Genomic DNA, 26,313 nt, shown 5'->3' with positions numbered 1-26,313 from the left:
GCCAATGAAAAATCTCTGGTCTTTGAGCAGAATCCTAATAAAGGTAAAATGTGACTTACGTCAGCATTCTTCTGACACATACTGCACTTTGTTGAAATGCTATTGGTATATATGGTGACGACAGGTTTTTTCTTTAGCTCGTAAGAAGAAAGACATGACTGGCTGCAGAAATCTTTGCTAGGAGAGGAATTTTCAAATCCAGTTGCTATCACATTCTTTGGATTTAAAATGTCTCTAAAAATAAATAACAAAGGCAAAATGAAATGTGTTCCTCATAACTATAATCTCTTCCTCTCTGTGAGCTAAAATAACTACATTTACTAAGGACAGCTATTGTGTAGTAGAAAATGGATGACCCCACACAGGGCATCTGGAGACTTGCGTTTAATGATTAAGTTCTGTTACTTATCAGCTGAGTGGCAATGACAAAAGCAATTGCTATCTCAGTTTCCTCATGTATAAAATGGAGTTTATAATACACAATTTATAAATGTATAAAAAAGAATTATTTTAAAAATATATCCAGCTAAAATCCCATGAGAGAAACAGTGAAGCTTACAGCTCCAACCAGATTTCAGTCACGGAGCCAACAAAATGAGTAACCATCCCCCAACTCCAGACCATGAAATACTTGTCCTCCTACTCGCCAATGGCTGCCAGGAGTAAAAATATGGATGAGGCAAGAAATAAGTTTTAAAAAGAATAAATTGAAATGCAAGATATGGGAAACGGTGAACTACCAAAGCATAATATAAAAAATATTAACATGATAAATAAAATTTAGCTATAACTGAAGACAGCAAAGAAACAGATGACGAAAGGACTGCTAAGGCATGGTATGGTATCAGAAGACAGAATGAAAAGACACATAACTGAGTTGTTCTGTGAGAAACCTAGAGTTGAGTTCATCGTTGCAATCAGCACCAACAGTAAAAACAGAGGCTAAGTATTGCCATTCTTCTAAAAAGTATAAAAACTGAAGTAAATAGTCAATAATTAGAAACACTAGTGCAGGCCACGAAGTTAAAAAAAAGGTGATGGCAATAATAGTATATATTACAATAATCTGTACTAATTACTATGTGCCAGACATTGTTCCCTTTACTCAAATTATCCAATTTAATTGTCAGAAAAATTCTATGAAGTATTATTATAATGACCATTTTTATAGATGAGGAGACCAAATCAGAAAGGTCAAAGTCACACAGCTGGTAAATAGTGAAGTCAGAATACAAATCCCAGCAGTCAGATTCTAGTCTATGGAATTAATCACTTCTCTATTCTGCCTCACATCCTGTACCTTTAATATACAGAACTATACCATGGTGAACTTTGAAAAAGCAGCAATGATAATAAAGTATTTTAATTTTCTAAAACTCACCTACCCTTAAAAATGCAACAGTAAATCTTAGAAACCAAGTGGATATGCTTATATTTACTAATTTTGAAAAGTGATTTTTCTCTAAAACCAGAGCAATAAAGAATTTTATTTACTGATGAGAACCTGTCCGTGCCATAATGTATATAAAAGTAAACCAATGAGAATGTCTTTAATGAAAATCTGTGCACATAAATATACATGCATTCTAAACCTTATGCACCCAAATGAATGTTATGCCTTAATATTTATCTAAGAAAAACCATGCATCTTCCAACAACATGGCTCAAACTTTTTTTCTAGTTTCTCTTTTAATTTATAAGAGTGCTAAGAAGAAATTCTTAATTTTATAGCTAAACAGCATGTTTAACAGCATGATTAAGCTTAACTATGATAGTTAGCTGATAAAGCATCAAATAACTTTGGAAATTTTGAAAAAATCAAACGCATGCTAAAAAAACAGAGTGTCATATAAGTTAGTCCAAAGGAGTGTTTCATAAGCTCTGAAGGTAATGCCCAATCAAGAGATTTAAAAGGTTTTTGAATAAAAGCAGGTAAAATGTCCTTGACACAAATGACAGTTAAAGAGAGATATATACATTTGCATGTATAAACCGTGTTACATCCTCTAAATTTTAATTTGTTTTGTTTGATATTTGACATGTTGAAAGAGAATATCTGAAAACAGAAAACTAAATTTACTCTTCCAAGTCAGCTTCATGAGAATGACACAAGAGAGTTAAACTAAGGTTTTAAAATGGCATTTTAGAACAAAACAAAATTTTAGTATCTAAGTAAAATATTTTAAAATTCCTCTTTACTTTCAGTTGAAGATTTCCATTTGCACAGGACCTACTCTTATAAAAGTAAGGCCATCACACCAAGCAGACAGAGAAACTATCCTTTATCTCCAAAGACAAAATAGGGGTTTATAAATTATGGTAAGTATATATAATAATAACTTTATTAATAAAAATAGTTAAGATCCCACTTACTAACCATTTCCTATGTGCTAGGTCCTGTACTAACACTGTCTCATTAAAATCTGAGGAAGCAGATATTATCTGCCAATGAAGAAACTGAGACTTAGAAGAATAAAGTGTCTAGCACAAGGTTATATAGCAAATAAGTAATAAAACCATGATCTAAAACCAAGCTCTTAAATTTTCTTGCTCTGAATTAGTGACTACTGACAACACACCATATTCCTAGAAATACATTTCCACAGGAATAGGCAAAATATGCCGAATTCTGCAAAGGTACTAGCATAAAAAAGGAGGTTTACCTGACTTTGCTGCTATTTCTTTCTCTTTCTGAATCTATGCATTACTTAAAGCAACAATGATTCCCAACAAAAGCTCACAAGGATTTTTTAGAAATACACACATTATATTTGTAGCCATTTAGTTTTTATCTTCTAAGAATTAAAAAATTTTCATATACTATATATTATGAGTAGCATTATTTTATTCTATACTTCAGTAACATTAAAGATAAATAATTTTGAATGGTTGTTGTCCATGATTAAGAATATATGTATGAGTAAAACTACAATTTCCACAAATCATTTGTTATTTCTTTCCATTTTAAAATTTAAACTGAAAGAGATAAGGAAAACTGGTTTAAGCAATACTTTTATCAAGTCATTTAATTAATACTACAAAACTTTAGAATCTGCAAATTTCTCAATTTGCTAAAAAGCTATTCCCACAGAAATGTGTTAAAGAGATTTAAAGTTAACAACAGCATGTTTGAACTGAACAATATACACATTAAAAAAGTAAAAAGGGGATGTAATTAAGAATTTTATACTTTGAGCAGTTTATGCAGGTTTTCTTGGGAGGAGATGGTAAGCAGACAGGTGAAGAATATCTGGTGATGCACTGCACGGAGCAAAAGAGCTGAGTAGATCCTGTCTTATGATACGCAGTTTGCCCCTTATAAAGCATTGTCTTACAACCAAAACAAACAATCTGCAAAGCTATGGCTGGAACTGAAGAAAGCAATCGACTTGGTCCAGGTGATGCAAGAGGAAACTGGAAACCTGGGGTCAACTGTTGGGCTATTAAAAAAAAAAGTTTTAGTATCAACACAAACACATACATATTCTCTATTTTTAGGATAATTCCATCAGTCTTAAAATCCAACATGAATGAGGCAATAAGCACTACAGGGGATTTCAAACTTTTTAAACCAAGACCCATAGTAAAAACTACATTTCACATTCTAACCCGAGACCCATTTATGTACATACGTGTGTGCGTGTGAATATAATTTAATACCTAAAACAGAAGTTTCATGAAATAATGTTTCCTTACTACACGCATCACACTCTGATATAATGTTATTTTGTTCCACTTATAAAATGCTGGTCAAGACCAACTACCCAGTTTGAAAAGCACTGATTTATCTAAAGGAAGAAAAAATGTACATGAAGAGGCACCTTCCCTAAATTTGACTAGTCAGAATATAACAAATATTAATTGTAATTAACTTTTGCAGTTCTATTTCTTACCAAGAGGACTGTCACTGACTGAGAACACAGCACTAATTTTCAGTTCACTTTCTTGAGTTTTTGGCTTTGGGGTGTGTCCATACTCCTTGAATGAAAAAAAAAGAGAGAGAGAGAAATGAATACAGTGTTAGTGTCTGAGTAAACAAGAAATTCAGGCAAAAAATAATTGTTATATTCATAACTACCTTCACAACTACCTCAAGTCAAAATTTTACAAGTTATTAGAATAGATTTAATCTTTACAAAAAGGATCTTTCAGAATCGGAAAATCTTTTATTATTGTTATATCTACTTGACAAATGTAATCTTCCTATATGAGTAATACTCAGCTTTTCGATGCTGAACACCACCCTTTTTAAGGCTGTGTTTATAAGAGAACAATAAATTAAATTCAATCTGAATAATTTATGGTTTGTAAAACTAGTGATTTTAGTCAAGAGACTTACAGCTGTCATATCTGTTAACAGTAGAAAGAACAGCGTATCAATGCATTCTGCTCATTACACATAAACTCATCACAGTCCAAATCAGATTTATCCGTAACATATTCTTTAAAACTCTTTAAAATAAAATACGATCATGAAACAAAGTTTCTAAAGTACATATACCTATCTTGTAAAAAACTGTCTTTATTCTGAGATCACAACCACCCTAATTATTTTCTGGGGGGATATCAAAATAGCCTTATGTATTTCAAAATAAAAAGTTTTCAAAATAAAAAGCTTTTAAAAAACAGTATGACTTCCGAAATAATGGTGATAATATTTTAGAGAGATGGGAAGGGAGGGAAAAAGAGAAAGAGAAACATCAATGTGCGGCCGCCCCCCACATGGCCCCCACTGGGGACTTGGCCCGCAACCCAGGCATGTGATTGGGAATCAAACCATGGACATCCCCCCTTGGTTCGCAGCCCACGCCCAATCCACTGAGCCACACCAGCCAGGGCTGGTAGTTGTATTTTTCTTCATTTTTATTTTATTGATTTTGGAGAGAGAGGAACAGGAAGAGGGATGGAGGGAGGGAGAAAACATCAATTCATTGCTCCATGCAACTATGCATTCACTGGTTGTCTCTTGTATGTGGGATGGAATCAGCAACCCAGGTGTACTGGTAGGACACTCTAACCAACTGAGCTACCTGGCCAGGTCTGGTAGTTATATTTTTTAATCTGCCTAAACAAAGCAAAAATATATGACTGATATAGCAGGTCTCAAAGTTACTTTTGAAATTTCTCTGAACTGTTATATGCCAAAAATTAGGAACCACTGCATTAATTTACCACCTGCCGTGATACCCATTCTGGCACCAAATGATCTATTGCCTATACTGTAAGAAATATATGATACCTTCTTTATAGATAAGGAAAGTGAAGCTTAGAGATGTTTAGCAATTTGGTCAAAGTCAGAAAGACACTAAGTGCACAGATGCACTTACTATCAAACTCAACTATCTCTGTTCCAAAACCTATGTTATCTCCCCCACAGATGTACCAATACAACAAAGCATATTTACTATAATAAATTCAAACCCTGGCCCCCAATTTAAATTAAGTTCCTCTGTTGAAGTCTCTCACATCTCCCTTTTACTCATAGCACCTGTGATAATACATCATATCAATTTGGGTGATAATCTGTTTAATGTCTAACACCCTTCCTTTTCCCTTGCACATACACACTGGAGTGGAAGGACCACATCCACCATGGATAGGGACCATAATTGTTTTTCCACATCTATATACTCAAGGACCAGCACAGCAAACATAACACAACAGAACACTATGGGTTCTGACAGCAGACAGAAATAGGTGTGATCTGGGCTCAAACAAGTTATTTAATCTTTCTTAGTTTCAATTTCCTTATCTATAAAATAGATATTATATGACCCACTAGGCAATAGAAAAGAAAGAATAATTAATTTCACCTCTGAGCGACACTGAAACTGTATCTTAAAAGAGGAGAAAATTTTTGCCAGGCTGTCTAGATTAGGATACCACAGGCAGAAGAAACAGCAAGTGCAAAGGCAAGGAAACAAAACTCAACAAAATATATTTTAGAGTGAAATGCTAATAGTCTACAGAAGCATAGATTAGAAAAGTGGGAAGGATGAGTGATGATACTGAAGAGGGAAACAGAGGCCTAAACATGGATAGTTCAGGTGTCACACTAAAAATCTTATGCTTTATCAGCCCTGGCCAATGTGGTTCAGTAGACTGAGTGCCTGTGAACCAAAGGGTTGCTGGTCCAATTCTCAGTCAGGACACAAGCCTGGGTTGCGGGCCAGGTCCCCAGAAGAAGCAACCACACAATGTTTCTCCCCCTCTCTTTCTCCCTCCCTTCCCCTCTCTAAAAAAAATAAATAAAACATTTTGAAAAAATGTTTATGCTTTATCACACATGAGGAGACAGGGCTTTAAAGGGACTAATGTCATCAGAGCTACAGATTACAATGTCATTACTATACAATGTTTTGATGAGGACTGTGACTGAAGGGAAAAGGATAAAGTAGAAAATTGTTATAAAAGTCCAAATGAAATAGGAAGAAAAAGAGACAAAGTCAAAAATATTTTAAAAGTACAATCCACAAAACCTGACAACAAATGGTTACTTTGGCAGAAGAGGAGAAAGAATCTACCATATGGAGAAAAAAGAAGCGTCATAGATGCCATCACCCCCACCCCACATTCCTGTAGACTCCTCAGACTTCTCGGCACAGCACTCTAGGAAGGTGTGAAGTTGAAGTGAGACAAAATCTAAGTTGCATTCCTGTCCTTGAAAAATACTGGCTTTCAGATGGAATGAAAAATAACTATTATTTATTATTTTGTTATTTATATTTATAATATGGCCCTATGAAATAAAATTAGTTAACTACAGAGTATAAACTAAAACAACTGTCCAAAAAGAAAAAATAAGTAACTTTCTTACCAAAACTACTAACTAGTCTATCCATATCGACTCCCATAAATTTTCAATCTGGGTCCCCTACACCAGGTACTCTTCCCAAACATGTTTAACTTACTCTGCCACTTAAAACCCTACAATGGCTTCCCATCACTGTCAAGAAAAAGACTGAAATTCATAACGAGGTCCATAAGATCCCGTATAATCTGGCCTCAAATTACCTGCAGAGCCTCATTCTAGAAGCAAGATAGCATAGACTCTTAAGTCTGACTACCTGGATTTGAATCCAGTCTTTCCCATTTATGACCTGTGATCTGTGGTTAAACTGCTTGACCTCTTTGTGTTTTGGTTTCTTCATCTGTAAAATGGGAATGACATGGTTGTGAGAATGGTGGCTGATACAACCTTAGTACATATAATATGTCATTAAAATGCAATATGTATTACATATTGATATATTAATGCCATCTATTAGCACTGCTGTAATCAGCATCACCATCATCATCCTCATTTCATACCTTTCTGTTCCAGGCCCACTGGTCTTGTAGTTCTTCAAAAGAGCCACACACCTTTCCACTCAGGGCTTTCCTACATACAGACCCCTGTCTGGAACACTTCCCCTGTCTTTGCCTAGTCTATTCGTTCTTCATAACTCAGCTCACAAATCTGCCCCTTAGGGAAGCCTTTCCTAGTCAGCCTCTGTCCCCATCAAAACTAGGTCAGATTCTCCATTTTATACTGTGCTTCCAGAGCACTTGTCATAGTTTATAATTATATGTTATTTGATCAATTACTTGTATAATGTCTATCTCCCCTACCAACCTGTACGCTCTATGAGGGAAGGGACCAAGGTGACTTTGGTCACCTCTTGGATCCCCTGGCACAGAGTACACCGCAATACTTAAGAAAACAAAGAGAAACTCCTGGCAGATATAAGAGAATTTGGGGGGGAAAAAAGGTACCAAGCATGGGACAATGATAACACATACTTTTTTACAAAATGAAATATCATATAGTTACCAAGATCTTTTTTCACTCAACGAGAAGAAAAATGACTTACTCATCTAAAAAGAAAAAATAATCAGTTGGGGTCGCTTTAATTTACAAGCTAGAAATTATCTAACTAAACATTTCAGTTCACCCAATACAAAAGGAGGAATAAAACATTTTTAAGTAAAATGAAATTCTTACTTGAGCATTGTCAGGTTCTTCTTTAATTTTTTCCAGAAGGCCCTGCTGTGGTGCCATTGCTTTGCCACATTCACCATCCAAAGGTTCTTTCATTCTAACTTTTTTAGGAAAGGAAATCCCCAGTCTAAACTAATAGATTCCTTCTTGGTAATGGATAGCTGGGCTCCTAAAACACAACATAAAGGATTGGTACTCGTGTTTATTCTTTGTTTTTTCGTGTTTATCTATATTAAAAGATTTGTGTTTGAGCACAAGTCTTTAAGGTTGAGCATTTGGAAAAAAAGCTTTTCTGGGGCCATGACTAACTCTATTCTTTCTTCCTGCCTTCCGCTCCTTTAGTAGCTACCTTCACATAAGAAAACAGTTTCTGGCATTAGCTCCCACTTCCCTAGTATCTTTATAGACAAGTACTCTGGTCTTTCACATTTTGAAAGTTACACAGGGAATGAGACCTGCAGACCAAGGAAGGCATGGGAGGAAGTTAGCAGCCCTTAAGGAAATGACTCAGAAATAGTTTTTGACTCCATGAAAATTAGTTCTTGGAGACCCACCTGAGATTTTCATTTCCCGAAGTGGGGCACATTGCGCTACCCACCCCACCTCTAATTCAGCCTTTACTGCAGGCTTCCATATGAGACCCCCCATTTCTTAGCCTAAGACGCCATCACAGGTGAACAATAGGTACTCCTTCCATAAGGGGGACCACCCGCACGTTTCACGGTCTCCATGGGCTCCATGCCCAGGGATGAGTCCCTTTGAGCTCTGATTCACCTTCGCCCTCCTGTAAACAGGAAGTTCTATTTGCCACTCAGCGCTTTTCCTTCCTATAATAGTAATACTAAACGGGACGTAGTAAACCTGACGCAAAAAGGTAGCTCCACGAAGTTGTTTTTAGGTAGGCAAGCCAGGCTTCGAATGGACAACCGGTTTAAAAGCCTGTGAGGAAAACTAGATGGGAACTTTGGTCCACCTGCCACAGTAATAACAATCTAGGAGCGATCATCTCTCCTTCGGGTGTCGTATTCGCTCGGAAACTCTTGGCCGCACCAATAATTCCCACGCGCGTCACCGAGTACAAGCACTGCAACGTCGCATCGGTTGGAGAAGAGGCAACCCAAAAACTCCAGTCAGAGCTTTCGGCGAAATCCGCACCGCCTCAGAAGCGCAGTCCGTCCAGCACCGCCCCGGGCCGGTTCCCGCCCCATCACGTGGCGTGACTCCGCCCTACACATCGCCTCCCGCCGCCACCGGATGCGCTTACCTTCTGGTCGCTTCCGTACTGCCGGGCAGCACCGGCTGGAAAAGAAGTAACAGGACCCAAGAACCCGAGCCCAGTTCTTAAAAAGAGAATTATCTTCTCTTACTGGGACTCTTCGGCGTGATCCATCACGCGTAATGCTCAAATAACTGCGCGTGCGCCGCTTTAGACCCCGCCCCCTTTCCCGTCATGCTCCAGTCCTGGGCTGAGAGGTTCTTCCCAGCATTCCTCTTTCCTTAGTTATGGTTGACTTCTTAAAGAAACCAAGACCCAGTTGCGTAAAGGTAGAGGAAGGGATTTGTGGGAGAATATTAGAGACGTTACATGGCGTAATAAGTGCTCTGCAGCATTCTTTAATGTTCATTTCCAGAAAGAACATAATAATAAATGATAGCTAGTATTTATTAGGCCAAAACCTTAACTAAGCATTTGACATGCATCATACCACTTAGTCCTCACCAAAGCCCAAAGAGGTACAAATTTTTATCTGGGAGACGCAAGTGAAGAGATTAATCAAATTGTTCGAAGTCAAGATTTGGTATTTTTTTCATTCAACGTTGTTTTGGAAATACAGCTATGATTTGTGAGGCTGTCATTGATTCATTTTTGACTCCTGTGTAGTATTCCATTTTATAAATATGCTACAATTTAACCAACTGCTATGGATGGACGTTTGACTTGTTTCCAATTTTTGGAATAATGCTGCTGTGAGTATTCCTGTTTTTTTGCAGCACACATGTGTATATGCTAGCAGTGAAGTTTCTTGTTATGTATTTGTAAAATTTAACTGAATAATACCAAACAGTTTTAGAGAGTACTGGTTTCAGTTTGCACTCCACCAGCCATGTATGAGAGTTCCAGTTCCCCCACATCCTAAAATTAAAGATAATTACTACCGTACATATCTTCAGTTTTAACCATTCTGATGTGGGTATAGTGGTCTTAATTTGGATTTCATTGTGGTCTTAATTTGGATTTCCCAGGTTTCAAATAGTTGAGTGTATTTTCATATTTTTGAGTCTCTGGATATCCTCTTTTAGGAAGTGCCTATTCAAGTCTTTTACCCATTTTTGTATAGGATTGTCAACCATTTTCTTACAGATATGTATTCTGGATATGAATCCTTTGTTGAATATACATATGTATTACAATTATCTTCTCCCATTCAGTGGGCAACCTTTCCACTGTATTATTAGTGCCTTTTGATGAACATAAAAGACCTTTATGCTCAGCGGTTCTGGTATTCTGTTAAGAAATGTCTTCCTACCAAAGGTCCTTATCAATTTCTGAAACTGTTATTTGTTTATTTAGATCTACAATCCACCTAAAGTTGGTTTTTGTGTATGGTGTGAGGTAAGTCAAATTTCATTTTTGTCATGTGAATTAAACTGATTAAATGCTATTTTTTAAAGATTTTATTTATTTACTTTCAGAGACAGGGGAAAGGAAGGAGGGAGAGGGAAAGAAACATCAATGTGTTGCCACTCACACACCTCCCCACTGGGGTCCTGGCCCACAACCCAGGTACATGCCCTGACTGGGAATCGAACCGGCAGCCCTTTGGTTTTCAGGCCCACACTCAATCTACTGAGCCACTCCAGCTAGCGCTAAATGCTATTTTTGAAAAGTCTGTCCTTTTCTTAATGCTCTATATTGTTACCTTTACATATATAACTTGCCTATGAAGGTGTGGGTTTTTTTCACGACTGTGTTGTGTATTCCTTTTGTTTCTCTTTGTGGAAACGCCACAGCCTTAATTTCTATAACAGCTTTATAATAAATCCCATTATGTTCTTCAAGTTCGTCTTGACTTTTCTTGGTGCTTTGCATATTCATATAAATTTTAGAGTCAGCTTGCCAAATGCAACAAAATTTTCCTTATAAACTTTAGAAACAGCTAGGATTTTGGTTAGTAATGCACTAAAGCTATAGACGTGTTTTTGAGAATTGGCATTTATTATTCATTGTGTTGTATTGTGTCCTCCAAAAACATAAGTTGAAGTCCTAATTCTCAGAATGTGTCCTTATTTGGAAGTAGAGTAGAAACACTTGGTGGGAGAAAACCAGGAGACATCTGAGTCAGAGGTTCAAGCTGCAAGCCAAGGAATTCCAAGAATTGGTGAGAAACATCAGAAGCTAAAAACAGCAAGAAAGGATTCCCACATACAGGTTTCAGAGAGACCAAGGCTCCACTGACACCTTGATTTTATACTTCTAGCCTCCAGAACTGTGAGACAATAAATTTCTGTTTGTGACACTTTGTTATAGCAGGTCTAGGAAACTAAGATAGCATTACATACAATTGAATCTTTCAATCCATGAAATGGTATCTCTTTATTTAGGTGTCTGTAATTCTTCTTAATGTTTTTATAGTTTTTTTAAGTGTAGAGATCTCACATCTTTTTTGTTTATTCTAGATCTTTGATATTTTATGGTCATTTACATGGTAAGATTTAATATTTTAAATAATTTTCAGTATAAATGTAGAATTACAATTAACCTTTGTATATTGGTCTTGAAGCTGTCACTCTCACTAAGTTCAGTTATTAGTACAAATAGTTTATCCATATATATGTATACTTTTATCCATATACAGAGTCTGGCAGAAGTAAGGCCCACTTGAGTGTGGTTGGTAGGGTAATAATATGGGTATAGTGATTTATAGTTTTAATTTGAACATTTCACCTAAAATGTTATATTGTGTGCTTGAATGTGATATTGTTATATTACAGAATTACATGTTTATGATTTCATAATAAAAAGGGGAGTTATTTGTGCCAGACTCTGTATTTTAAAATTTTCTAAGTTTCCAACTATATAGAGAATAACAACAAATTTATTTCTTTCTTCTCAAGCATGTAACTTTTATTTCATTTTTTAAAATCTGTTACATTGCCTTAAACCTCTAGTCACGGGTTAAATTGAAATGGCAATGTTGAGTATCTGTATCTTCATTATGCTATACACTACTTCCAACATAAAATCATTTTACACAGGGGTGGGCAAAAGTGGATTAATAATAATAAATAATACAACAATAAAATAAGAATAAACTCTGTTTTGGGTACTCACAACTGTAAACCTGTTTTCCCACCCCTGTGTTTGCTTTAGAATTTTTGCAGTTACCTGTGGGGGATTACATATGGTAAATTGTTTGCAACTCCACCCATGAAGAGGGAGATTCTATTTCCCATGCATTGTTTTTGGGTTGACCTTTGAATTATTTTGACTAATATAATGTGACAGATGTGATATCACTGAATTTCCCAGCACAGTCCTCAATAGTCCTTGCAGGTTCTGCTTTTATTTTCTTGAAACATTCCCACCACCATGTCATGGTTAGACAGGTTAAACGACTGAGTGATGTAAAATCACAAACAGAGAGCAGCCCCATGACCAGCACTAGCGAAGGCCCCATACATGCAAGTGGAACACCCTTAGATCTGCCAGGTCATTAGATGACTGCAGCCTCATGAGCAAGCCCATGCAAGATCAGTGCAACTGCCCATCTAAGCCCAAATTGTAGAAAAAAATGAATAAATTAACACATGGTTCTTGTTTTAAGCCAGTAATTTTGGGGTGCTTTGTTACTTTGCAATGGACAACTTATAGAATTGATACCTAGAAGTGGAGTACTGCCACAACTAAAACTTTAAAAATGTGACATTATCTTTGAGGCTAGGCAGCAGGCAGAGTCTGGAAAGCCAGCAAGGAGACTGTTGGTAGAGACTGGAAGAACAGTGAGGAATTGTTGGAGGCTGGGCAGCCGGTGATGTGTAGTGGCAAAATGTGCGGCAGCACTGCCACCTGTACTAACTTGGAAGAGAAAAAATGTACTTGATGAACTTGTAGATCTGGCTTGGGAGGTTTTCAGGAAGAATATTCAAGGTGCCTATTGATTTATTTTAAACACCTATAATAAGGTATTGCAAAAAAGAAATAAGCTAAAGAAGGAACTGTTTCATTTTCAAGCAGAAGTTAGACAAAATATAAAGAGTCCAGGACAATCTCTCCTGCTAGCAAAATATCACCAAAAATAAGAAATGGCCCTGATCTGTGTGGCTCAGGTGGTTGGGCATCTCAGGTCAGGCAGGGTGCATGCAAGGGACAGCTGAACAATGTTTCTCTCTCACATTGATGTTTCTCTCTTTCTCCTTCCTTTCTCCTCTTTCTAAAAGAAATAAATAAGAAAGAAATGTCCTTAGGAGAAAGATTAAATCTAGGCCATTGACCTTGAAGTTAAGATCAACTTGAGCGCAGCTGTAAGACCACATTAGGAGTTAAACAGTGCCTCATAGACCTTCTAATCTGTACAAAGGGGCTTCTAAGAAACGTAAGGGAATTGTCCCATAGCACTCTGTCACTCAAAGTGGACAGAGCTGTGTCTCAGAAAGAAGTATGTGTGATCTGGGGGAATGGAGTAAATCCCAGTAAGATTCATAAAGTACCTACAGAGCTTTTTGGGGAAATATTTTGGCAAAATCAAAACTTTAAACCATAAAAAGTAATAACAGCTTGAAATTAAAATGATCTCTGGGCCCACAACTTTCTATGGCCAGAGAGAAGCTGGAAGTAAATTTGCAATGTACTCAATTGCAAATATGAACCATTTCTTATGGAAAAGAAAAGTTTCTCAGGGGAGACAAAGTCATAAGCCCAGAGAGGGGAGAAGCGAAAGCCTCCAGAGAAATGGAGTGGGGAGATTATGAAATCATTCCCAGAGAAGAAAACAAAGAACATCCCTGTCTGTAGAGTTTTAAGAATCTGACAACAGGTGCCCAGGTGGTGAATTACTATGGATCTTTCTCTTTTTGAACAGGAATGTCCATTAGAGTCATCATGTCTCTGTATCATCAGGTATTTTAGGAAGGGGAGAAGCAGGGGAACATGTGAGTAGTTGGCTGGCTGCAGTATATGCTGGGGAGAAGTCTGGGAGATCCAACTGTACTAAGTTAAGAGTTTCTACCGATTCTTATGCCACCACACACCATTCGAGATGCCTGGTGCTTCTGCACTCTGAGCTATTCTGGGGGCCTGTGGGGTGGATTGACCTCATTCTAGGGATACCCCACTCCTGCATGTATACAGAAGCTCCCTCCCTACATAAGTTACCACTCTTCCATAAGCTTCTAAACCCTTGCATTCTTTATTATTTCCTTTCCCATTCTTTTTGACCTTTGTATGTATCTTTTTTTATTCCTCTAATGCCATTTTAAGTTTTAGGAAAAAGACATATTTTTTCAAATCTTTTTTGTATTTTGTCCATTACCATTTAGTCTCCCTATACCTTCTCCCCCCAGCAATCACCACATGTTGTCCATATTTTTTATCATAATTTAGTACTGTTGATTCTACTCCCAAATATTTTTCACTGTTTTGCTTTTTGAGGGAAGCGGAAGAACACGTGTGAAGGGCTCATCTCCTGCCATTCTGCCCCATGCCAGGAAATGGGCCTGTCATGAGTGGGAAGTGGTGGGGATTCCAGGAAGCCAAGGTTCATCCTATGGCTGAAGGAAGCCAAGGACGCAGGCAGTTTGTGAGTCCTGTTTACCCCCCCCCCACATATGCTCCCAGGACACTCCATGGGAGAACAAGAGGGAGGGTGGGAGGACCCCAGATCCTCTTTTCACCCCGTGTTTGTGGACAGGGGGTGATTTTCTTTCCAAAGCTGTTCCAGTTCTGTTTGGAAAGAGAAAGTCTGTAGTACTGGAAAGGCGTGTCTGTCTGTCTGTCTCTCTGTTTACCTGTCTGCCTGCCTACCTATCAGTGTTCCTCCATGGTCTAGAGGGGTCTCTCTGGGCTTCCCTGCCCAAGCACCACCATCGCTACCTCTAGATTATTGGTCTGGGCTTCCGAGTCCCCTCCCTACCTTGGCTATATTGGACTGGCTGACTTGGGAAGTGATTATGAATTTAATTATTTCATTTCTCCAGATCAGTAGATTAATCTGTCCATCAAAAGCAGTCCAGGCCTTCTCTACCTCTCTCCCTTTAAGGACTGCCTGGCCAGTCCATAGAGCAAGGAAGTCTATAGCTTACCTGGGTCTGGGGGCAATAGAAAAAGTTTTAATTAGGGTGAAGCAGTGTGTATAAATGTAGACCAGTGAGTTTTATTTAATGATGCATTTAGGTTTGAACATGTTTATCTGCAAAGAATCTATGAAGATAAACATTCATAGCTATATATATATATATATTTATAGGCATTTCTGTAAGTTGTCTGTGATTTAAACTACTGTGAATATGGGTGTGCATGTACAAGGATGGGATATAAGGAGTGGGGATTAATTTGGTTGTGACATTATCCTCAGTAGTTTCAGGCAACCTTGACCATGAGAAGACAGATAGGTGGCATTCTGCATGCTGTGTCTATCTGGGACCAGCCTCATGCCTTCCCACAATCTTAGACTTTGGAGTTGAAAGGCACTTTGATGGTTACATGATCTGAGGCTTGTGAAGTGCTTGAGTCCCTGGTGCAGCATTCCAGAAGACATCTCTAGTCTCTCTTTATGCACCTTTCAAGACAAGGAGTTGCCCTAACCAGGTATCTCAGTTGGTTAGAATGCCATCCCAATACACCAAGGTTGCAAGTTCAATTACCAGTCAGGGCACATACCTAGGTTGTGGGTTCTGTCTCCAGTCAGGGTACATAGGTAACCTATCAATCTCCCTCTCTCTGTTCTCCCTGCCACCCTTTCTCTCTCTCTAAAATCAATAAACATATCCTCAGGTGAGGATTTAAAAAAAAGAACCAATGAATGCATAAATAAGTGGAACAACAAATTGATGTTTCTCTCTCCCTCTCTAAAAATCAATAAAAATATATTTTTTAAAAAGACAAGATGCCTCCAAAACTACAGGCTGGAGAAAAATCAGACTACTTCAGCAATCCTGTTTCATTTCAAGCAGCTACATTTCCTAACAAACATTTATCAGCAACAAATGAAAATCTCTTCTGGAGACATTTTCAGCCTTCTAGAACTTGGTTAGTAATGCAATGTATCTATGACTTATTAAATTCAAATGTGACCTCAGGAAAAATAATTGAGAGTGGGTCATACATTGTTGCAAGTTCTTATGTAATCAGCTTCATATCTAATATGTAAAAATAAATTTTGTATGCAAAAAAAAGACAAGGAATTGGCAGCTCCTTTCACAGTGGGCAGTTGTGCCATCAGGAAGGTCCTGATCACAAGCCAAGCCACAGAAAGGTATTCCTCTTCTTCCCCTCTTCTGCCTTCACCCACACTTATGTAATTCAGCTCTGGGGTTTTATCAGTCATTGTACTGAAGATATCAAATAATGTTTAGCCAGAGCCAGTACTGGGCACTAGAGACACATAGATGGATGAGGTAAATTTTGGCTTTTAAAGTTCACGACTTGGAGGGAAGGCAGACCTAGAAAAATTATCAATCAGAATAGAAGAGGGAGTGATTAGCTTGGCCTGGGGAGGGGAGGTGGCTTTCAGGTAAGGATTCCTGGAGGTAGGAAGACACCTGAGCTAAATCAGAGGACAAAGTCGAGCAGAGGGAGCTCTGCAGTCCGTGCTGCGTCCTCTCCCAACATGCTCTCTTGCTGTGTCCTTTGCTCTGGGCTTTTCTCTTCTGCTAAGCCTAGAAATCCAGAGAAGAGAAAATAGGCTTAGAAATCCCTGAGGCCAGGGCAGGGTCAGGCAGAGTTACTACCAGAGCTGAAAGTGCTACCACATAAACCCCGCAGTCAGCCAACTGCCCCGTGGGGCCCAGATGTATGCTTGACTCTCCTGTGGGACAGTCCAGGAGGAAGGGACAGGCCCTAATGCTGGAAATCCTTGTCCCAGCTCACAAAGAGAGCTTACAGGGCAATGTGCTAGCCCAGGAGGCAGCCCTAAGCTCTCACTCTAGTAGGGGTTGAGACCCCTGGACCAGGGAGTAGGAAAGGCCATGGAGGAAAAAAAGAAAGGTGATGGGCCTGATCTGGCTGAACAGCTCTTGCCTCATGGACCCCTGTTATGGACTTGGGCTTCTAATTGGTGCTCCTTGACATTCCAAGCACGCATACACATCTGTCAGAACTCCATGGTCACATCAGCCCAGCTCAACGCTGGTCATCAATTCTCAAACTAGACAAGGTTTTAGGGCACTGAGGAGGAAAAAAGGAATGAAGCAAATGAGTTCCTACTGTGTCAGGCTCTAAAACAGTGTTGGGTGCTTCAAATTCACTTATTTTATTTTTTAAAAGATTTTATTTATATTTATTTTTATACAGAGGGAAAGGGAAGGAGAAAGGGAGGGAGACAAACATCAATGTGTGGTTGCCTCTCACGTGCTCCCCCCTGGGGACCTGGCCCACAACCCAGGCATGTGCCCTGACCAGAAATTGAACTGGGGGCCCCTCGGTTTGCAGGCTGGCGCTCAGTCCACTGAGCTACACCAGCCAGGGCTCTAATTCACTTTTTAATACCACAACTTGCAACTTCAGCCTTGTCCCTAAGGAAAGATACAAACTGGATTTATTAGCAAAACTTATCTTTGATGGGTAGATTATTAGAGGACTTTGTTTCAATGTTTTACATAATAATGTATTATCAGAAAGAAAATATTACTAGCAGCCAAAATGACAAATGCCCAGTATATCTGAAATCTGTATGGATTAAACAAGAAAGAATCTCCAAAGGCTTTTCCAGCCTTAATAGTTTATGATTCAGATGCAGTAACTAAGTGTATGTATAGATAAGATGCATATATGGAGTTTCCCATTTTTTATGGAAAGGGTCTGGCATTAGCATTGTAGTACTGACTTCTGTCCACCCTCTCATTCTTCTCAGTCCAGGTAGTGACTTCTCCCAATGGAGAGTTAGGAAGGAGAAACCATGCAGCCTAAGCCTCTTTCTCTTTCGTTCCTACTTGGAAGCAAGTTGTTAACGGGGAACATTAGTTCAGGTTTTGTGGGGGGAGGGGGTTGTTTGTTTTGTTTTTGGTTTTTAGTTCTTCTCTGCTTTAAGTCTCACAGCAGCAGGCCTTGCCATGAGGGGAAGTTATAGCCTCCAACCTGGCCCTTTCCAGTAACGAAGGTGATACATGTTTATTTACCATTTCATGAGTCTTATTTCTCAACTGGTTTATAAGTTAGTGAGGAAGAAGAGTGCTGATTATTGGAACCCCTTACAGCCCCCAGTAATTTAGTGGAAGGAAGGCCAGAGTCAGGAGATGCAAGTCGAGGGAGTACTTCTAGATCTGTCACTTATGAATCGTGCCCCTTAAAGCCTCAATTTCTTAGCTGGTGGAGGAGTCTGGGTTCTTGATTATAAGCAACAGAAACCAGGTATGGCTATTTTAAGCCAAAAAATGGGAAAATATGTGGTAAGGATATTGGTGGCTTACAGAATGATGAGAACTAAAAGAAAAGGTCTTCATAATGAGCAGAACCAGGAACCTCCCAAGATCTGTCAGCCAGAATAGCTTGATCCACGTCACTGCCGTGGCTAAAATAAACCTGTGCCAACATTCTGTCTTTCAGTATGCATCAGCTAAGTGCCAGAATAACCTCCCAAATTACAGAGGCACACAATGAAAGTTTATTTCTGTCCATCATGGGTACTCCTGGTCTTGTGGCCTTCCTGGGCAGCTCTCCTTCAGGCAGTGATTCAGGGACCCAGACTCCTCACATCTTGTGTCTCTGTCCTCTTCTGTGTCCATGGAATCCTCTCCCATTCAGCTAATGGTGGGACAAGAGAGGGAAAAGATCACATGTGAGAGGTTTGTACAAAGCAGGCCTAGATGTTAGTCTTCATTTGTATTGACACTGCATTGTCCAGAACCCAAGTCACATGACTGCACCTAACTAGAAGGAAAATGTAGTCGATCTATATGCCCTGGAAAATAAGAAAGATGGGTGTCAGTGAACATTTGACAGTCTCTGTCACATCACTCGAACGAGATGCAAAGTTCTGAGCATGGTCATCTGATTGGCCAACTGTAGGTTGCGTGCTAACCTACTGACCAATCAGAAAGAAAATACAGGAAGAATCTTTCCTTCTTTACTTCCATTGTGAGAGAAGGCAGTAGGAGGTAGGCAGAGGAATGCCCTCATAAGGAAAAATTTCCCTCAAAGGGGGATCAGGGTGCTTAGAAACTGAGGAAACTTGGTTGCCAAATAATGACAAGTGTTCAGTCTATCTGAAATCTGCATGGGTCAAACAAAAAAGTCTTTAAGGGCCTTTTTAGCTTTAATAGTTTATGACTTGGATGCAAGAACTAAAAATATATAAAGATGTCCAGACATTTCTAATGAGGACAATAGCCCTCTCTGAGTCCTAAGGGCTTCCCTCACTCTCAGAAAAGGAAATAATTCACAGAACAAGATAGTATTTGTCAATGTATAGGAAAATGTTAGTGGTAGAACCATATAGTCTAAGATAAGAATGATTCAGTAACATAACATGTTACAATAGAAAACAGCCCAACAAGGTCATGACCTTAAAATATTTTTTCTAGGTTTGCCATTATGAGGTTGGCCAAAAAGTTCATTGGGTTTTTTCCATAAGATGGCTCTAGTAGCACTTGGTTGTCTTTAACTTCATTTGCAGTACTTTTCTTAGATTGTATTATGAGAGCTGTCATATCAGCATGCATTTAAAAAATCAAAATTGGTGAATTTTTATGTAGCCACATTAATACTAAAGATGGAATGCACAACATTTTTGGCATATTATGCTTTATTATTTCGAGAAAGGTAAAAATGCAACTGAAACACAAGACAATATTCCTGCAATGTGTAGAGAAGTGCTGTGATTGATCAAACATGGCAAAAGTGATTTGCAAAGTTTTGAGCTGGAGATTTCTTGCTGGACAATGCTCCAGGTTGGGTAGACCAGTTCAAGTTGATACCAATCAAATCGAGACATCATTTGAGAACAATCAATGTTATACCACGCAGGAGATAGCTGACATACTTGTTAGGTAGGATATTTAATAAACCAAGGCAGGGAAGAGGAGGGAGACATGTCTCACCCACTAACTCAGCAGTCCTGAGCCTGGTCCAGTACTACTGCCAGGTGTTCCAACATCACAGGAATCACTATGCTACCACCTTGAAATTCTATGTATTGTTTCCACTATCTGGGAAAGAAAGACTTTGAAACCATGCATTCATCCCTAGATCTAGGAGAGGGAGAAGGAGAGGGTCCATAGTGGCCAAAGGAAAAGCCCATAAAACACCTTTGGTTAATTGCCTACCTCTGGTCACTGTTTTACCAGGGAATCCCTAGTGCTTACAGAAAGAGCCCATAAATAATTTTAGGTAACTGCCTCAACTTTAATCAACTTCCTCCTGCCATGTATCTGTTTTACAGCAAGATATCTAAACCTAGTCTGTAGCAAGATAAGAATTCAGGCTAACAGACCCCTACACATCCTTATGTTTGCATAGTCACGTCCCCCCCCGGTGAAGCTGGCACCACCTTTACTCGCCAGTGAATATATAATTTCTTCGCCCCCATCCCACCAACTATGTAAGTCCTCAAGACAAAGGACCTGATACTCTTGCCACCCTTGCCTTTTGCTGCCCTTACCTTGCCCTGCCCTGAACCTATGTCTTTTAACTCTGACCTCAGCAAGACCAGTTCTCTTCCAAGAGAATGTATCACCAACAAACCTTGCTTACATACTAACAGATGTGCTGACCTGTAATTCTTTACTACATCAGCAAAGCAAGAACTGACTTTCTCCAGTAACATACTCAAAATATCCAAATCAATAAAGTTATTGGTGAAAATGAAAGATGTGTCTTATTTTATGGGAAAACCCATACAGACTTTTTGGCCCACCCAATGCTAAAAGAGACCTAATAGTAATACAGAACCCCCAGCTTGTGCTGTTCTGGAACAGCTGTGAGGTCCGATTGCTCACCACCGAGAAGCATGACTCCCAATGCCAGAGTTTGGTGAAAAGGAAAGGAATACTTTTGAAGATTTTTATTTATTTATTTTAGGGAGAGGAGAAGGGAGGAAGAAAGAGGGAGAGAAACATCAATGTGTGGTTGCCTCTTGTGTACCCCACCCCCTACCGGGGACCTGGCTTGCAACCCAGGCATGTGCCCTGACTAGGAATGGAACTGACAACCCTTTGGTTCGCAGGCTGGCACTCAATCCACTGAGCCATACCAGCCAGGGCAAGGAATTGTTTATTTAAAAGTTATCCAGATTTAGAATAATGGCAGAATTCTGCCATTAAGTCCCATTGCCTTTAAAACACACACACATACACACGCATACACACAGCCCTGCCTCCCTTTGCCAAATCAGGCCAGTTTCAGAATATGCCAGTCAGAGGCACCATCTTTTAGGAAAAACAAAGGCTGTGGCTCAGCATCCCTGGTCATAGTTTAGTATCTCAGGCATCTTCCATTAATTCATGCTTGGCTGGGCAAGTCCTGCAATTCCCAGAACCATCATCCATACTGCCGTGTTCCCTAGACAGGTTTCTCAGCTGTTCTCTTTCTTTCTCCTGCTCTTAATCCAAAACCACATGGCACCTCCTTGTGCATTAGACCTCATGGTGGGCTGGAGGTGGCCCTTCTACACCCTTTCAAACTGCATGGCTGAAAACGTTCATGGCTGCCCACCCTTAGTTTTAAATACTGACCCAAAGCTTCCTATGTGACCTCATCACCAACTGCTCCCACAATGAGCTATGTTTGCCAGTCCTCCTGTATTGTTTATATTGATTCGGCTGCCATCCCCAGTCAGGGCAAACATGACTTAATGATCCAGGGGCCTCCACCTCCCCTGGCTATTTCACAAGTCAAGATACACCCTTAGCCCTGGCTGGTGTAGCTCAGTGGATTGAGCGCGGGCCTGGGAACCAAGCAACCACGGTTCGATTCCCAGTCAGGGCATATGCCTGGGTTGCAGGCCAGTTCTCTCCCTCTCTCCTTCCTTTCCCCTCTAAAGATAAATAAATAAAATCTTAAAAAAAAAAAAAAAGATACACCCTTAAAGTCAAGTGCATGCCTTTTGCACCTTTTGTCCCAGGGTGGTAGCACAGATGCCACTATCCACAGGCCATTGTTATGAAAGGTATCATCTGCTTCTCCCCTTCTCCCCAACTGTGAGCTGTGAGAGAACATGCTCTGTACCGTTTCAATAGTTCTGCCCTACATTAATTCTCAAGTATACTCCTAAAACCTAAAATAAAGTAACAGGTATGAATTTTAGAGCTTATTCAGGTATGGAGGAAACTTTTTTCATGACCAGTTTACATCCAAATCTGAGGCCTCGTGCTGCTACATTGGCAGAAAATTTAATCTGCCACTGTTAGCATTCCCAAGATGATTGACCCCAGAGGTAAGTATAGGGCCCAGGGTGGGTCTCACCTGCCACAAATGCATCATGGAGGCTCTGCAGCTATTGGCTCAATGGTCATCTGGTTACCTCAGAGGCAGCCATTGCCCAGTCTGCGTGCTATCACTGGGACCTTGGGGCATGAGCATCTTCAGCAAGGATACAATTTCTTTTTCTGTTTTGAAATTTTTTTAATTTACTTTTAAAGAGAGAGACAAACATTGGTTTGTTGTTCTAGTTATTTATGCATTCATTGGTTGATTCTTGTATGTGCCCTGCCTGACCTGGGGATCACACCTGGCCAGGGCAAGCATACAACTTCTTTTTTATTTTTATTTTTTCATTGTTCTGAACTTTATGAAAGAAAAAGCAATAATAACAAATCTCTACAACATAGTCAGTTTTCTGGGATTCTTCCCTTGAAAATGTGATGTTCGATTGCAAAACACACATCAAAGCATACATGGTTTAAGTAGGTGAGAGGCTGAAATCCTAAAATGTACATCTTCCAACTTTCCCTGGTTTGTGGTCTGTCTTTGGTTTGGCAGTAATTGCCTGAACAGCTACTACGGCTTCATTAATATTTGTCTGTAGAGTTCTCTGAGCTTTACTATATGTAGCAATTGCAGAATTTGAGCAGTTTCATTAAGAACTGCATCTCCTGTGTCAAAACCGAGAATATGCTCGTCTAAAGCAACAGGCAATCCCTCTTTTGTTTGATTTGCTATACAGTTGCATCCTGTGCCAGGCACTTCTGAACCAAATGCACATTACCAGGTAATCATCATGTCGCTGTATCTGAGGATTAGTCAAAGCCATTACACCAGCTTTAAAATCAGGATTTACATCCCAATTGATCAGTGTCTCTGCATTTTCAGCCGCATGGTCAGCATTTTTTTAATTATCATATACTAAGCCCTTGTATTTTTTCAGTATTATCTCCATATTCAAGTCTAACAGCTAAACCAAGAAGCCAGTCAATTGCATCTTGTCCATCTTGAGTCCTGAAAGGACAGTTAACATCTGTGAAATACTTTGCAGTTGAAGGCGGCAGGTAGTGGAGAGCCATCAGCTTGGGTTGGAACAGGGCCCAGGCTTCTTGCCCTTCGGTCAAGAGAGGAGAGGCACGTGGCGGGAGGGGCAGGCACCAGGGACATGGCGAGATGGCGGGCAAGTGCCTGAACACTCAGAAATCAAGGACACAACTTCTTGCGTTCAGGGTCAAGCCCCTTCCTACCAGGGCTGCCAAAGAACATACGGTGCAGGTTCCCGCAAATCACACAACTGTAAAAAGACCATCAACATCTTCTAACCTTCTGAAATCTTTTCTTCCTTGGTCTTCTCTAAGGCACTTCCCTGTCTCCTCAAACAGCACATACACCCACGAATGTACACTCTCTCCTTGAATATTTGCATAATTTTTTCAATCAGATTGATTTTTACAGAACATAAGACCAGCTCTTGACTTCCAAGATTTTGTTCCTACCCAAAGTCCTGATTTAAGGATGCAAGGCGGGAAAAGTACATAGCAAACAATACAAATTAATATACCCAAAACTGGATAACTGAGACCAGGATTTAATCTTTTTTTTATGGTGTTCCCTGCCCCACTCCACCCCCAGTCCTGTTATCAGAAGCAATCATGTGGACCCACCACTCTGGTTCTCCTAAAGTTGTTACACAAAAGCTAGGGCGTGTCTCTGATATTTTTAACTTGTAAGATTACTCATTTATTAGAAGCAGGAGCCTGCACATTTCATAGGCTCACCTTCTATATCTTGCTTAGACAAATTTTACTAACCTATAAACAAAAATATATCTTTTTGTGAGGAACTATCTTTACTAGACAGGACTATTGGCTGCAAATGACAGAAAACCAAGTCAAAATAGCCTAAATACTAGAGAATCTATTGGCTCAAATAATTTGGAAGTTCAAGAGTTGGACATCACCCCCCTGGCTGGTGTGGCTCAGTGGACTGAGTGCTGGCCTGTGAACCAAAGGGTTACCAGTTCAATTCCCGGTCAGGGCACATGCCTGGGTTTCAGGCCCTGTCCCGGTTGGGGAGGTGTGAGAGGCAACCACACACTGATGTTTCGCTTCCTCTCTTTCCCCTTTCCTTCCTCTCTCTCTAAAAATAAACATATAAAATCTTTTTTAAAAAAGAGTTGGACATCATAAATGGCTGGATCAAGGAGGGGAGGCATCAAAATTGTCATACATAACTACAGGGAATCTGAGTACTCCGTCTCCCGGGTATTGTGATTAGGTCAGTGATGGTCATTTGACAGAGTTAGCACCTTGCTGAGATTTCCCCCTGCCCCCAAATCACCAGGAAATACACTTCTATATCCAGTGAAAATATCCCTCAGGAATGGAAGTAAAATAAAAACATTGTTAGAGGAGGAAAATGAAAATAACTTGCTGCCAACAGACTTGCTCTAAAAGAATTGCTAAAGGAAGTTCATCAGATAGACGGTAAATGATATCTGAAGGAAACCTGGAGTTTCAAGGACAGAAATGGTAAATATCTGGGTAAACATATAGACTATTCTCCTCTTGAGTTCTTTTTAAAATATTCAATAGTTGACAACAAAAATTATAACTGATGGGGTTTACAAATTGAATACACATGACAACTATAACATAAAACATAGGGAAAAGATAAATGCACTTACATGGGAGTAAAAATTTGACTTGAAATGGTCAAATATTGATTATAGGTAGACTATGAAAAGTTACTTATGTTTATTGTGATTCCTAGAGCAACCACTAAATATAATATACAAAGAGATATGGTCAGAAATGCAATAGATAAATTAAAATGGAATACTAAAATGTGTTCAAATTAGCCAAAAGGAGGCAAGAAAAGGGAACAAAGGGAATAGAGAACAGATAATAAAATGGTATCCCTAATGTCTATATGCCATATTATGAAGGTAAGGATAACTGTTGGAGAAGTTAACTTCGGTTTCCAGTCCAGTACAACAGGTCCTTAAATAATGTTTCATTATAAAGTTCATGACATGCCTTAGCAACTTAACACTTGTTTGAGTCAATTAGCCTAAGGTAAAGTTGACTTCATCATGCTTCACTTCGTAGAAAGTTGCATAACCTATCGATGATAACTGAGGACTAAATGTATTCAACATCATCAAAGCGTCTGGATTTAAGGTCAATTAACTGCAGAGGATATTTAGGGACCATAGCAGTAAGGATCAGGAGGTCCTTTTGGCGTGTACATCACGTTGACATCGGCCTCCTCCTATTTAGGCTTTTCATAGTATCTCTAGTAGTATGGTCAAAGACAGGATTGCAGTCAGCTCATCATTAACTTGATATATCTCACAGTCCTATTATGATTTAATAGCACATTTATTTGACCCTATACTTAAATAGCATTTAAAATCTACCATAATTTCTACCACATATTTTGGGATTATTTTAATTTGTAAAATACTAAGAGCTCCCCAAAATGGAAGAAGCCTGAACCCGCTCCCTGTCTCTTAGAATAATTCCTTTTACTGGGGATTTATTGCGTACCTGACACTACTTCACAAGCCTGTGAATAGGCACTATAATTATCCCAGTTTCAGGGATGAAGAGAGGGGGATTTACCGAAGTTGCCAACAGAGCCAGCTCTCAACTCAGGAAACCTAACTGCCCTGCCTGAGGTCTGAATCAACGCCTCAGCCTTTAAGGGTCCAAATTTGCCTGCCACCTAGGTAAGGCTTCGACGACAAGATCCCCCG

The 26,313-nt window shown here is 39.4% G+C and overlaps 1 protein-coding gene and 1 pseudogene across 11 annotated transcripts in view; both read right to left on the bottom strand.

Annotated features, from left to right (window-relative positions):
• ZMYM6 (zinc finger MYM-type containing 6) overlaps positions 1-9,389 on the bottom strand; it is a 40,346-nt gene extending 30,957 nt beyond the window's left edge. For 6 of the 11 annotated variants that reach the window (XR_005083092.2, XR_005083091.2, XM_037149345.2 and 3 more), the window contains exons 1-5: positions 8,536-9,168; positions 7,985-8,150; positions 3,894-3,978; positions 3,191-3,440; positions 60-234 (exon numbers count right to left, since the gene is read on the bottom strand). Coding sequence is in view for 9 of the 11 variants with exons in the window: in XM_037149345.2 (XP_037005240.2) it covers positions 60-234; positions 3,191-3,440; positions 3,894-3,978; positions 7,985-8,077 (603 nt within the window). In the remaining 2 variants the exon portion in view is untranslated. Of the gene's footprint in view, positions 1-59; positions 235-3,190; positions 3,441-3,893; positions 3,979-7,813; positions 7,858-7,984; positions 8,151-8,535; positions 9,169-9,245 lie in introns of those variants that run through there. The other 5 variants (XM_037149349.2, XM_037149347.2, XM_037149348.2 and 2 more) reach the window with 5 other exon arrangements.
• Positions 9,390-22,237: 12,848 nt separating this feature from the next.
• LOC119052289 (RNA transcription, translation and transport factor protein-like) lies at positions 22,238-26,098 on the bottom strand (annotated as a pseudogene).
• Between the last annotated feature and the right edge of the window lie 215 nt (positions 26,099-26,313).

This window comes from Artibeus jamaicensis, unplaced genomic scaffold (genome assembly GCF_021234435.1).
Source record: "Artibeus jamaicensis isolate MK-2021 breed Jamaican fruit bat unplaced genomic scaffold, CSHL_Jam_final scaffold_847, whole genome shotgun sequence".
Classification (NCBI taxonomy): domain Eukaryota; kingdom Metazoa; phylum Chordata; class Mammalia; order Chiroptera; family Phyllostomidae; genus Artibeus; species Artibeus jamaicensis.
This window is presented reverse-complemented; position numbering and strand designations above follow the sequence as displayed.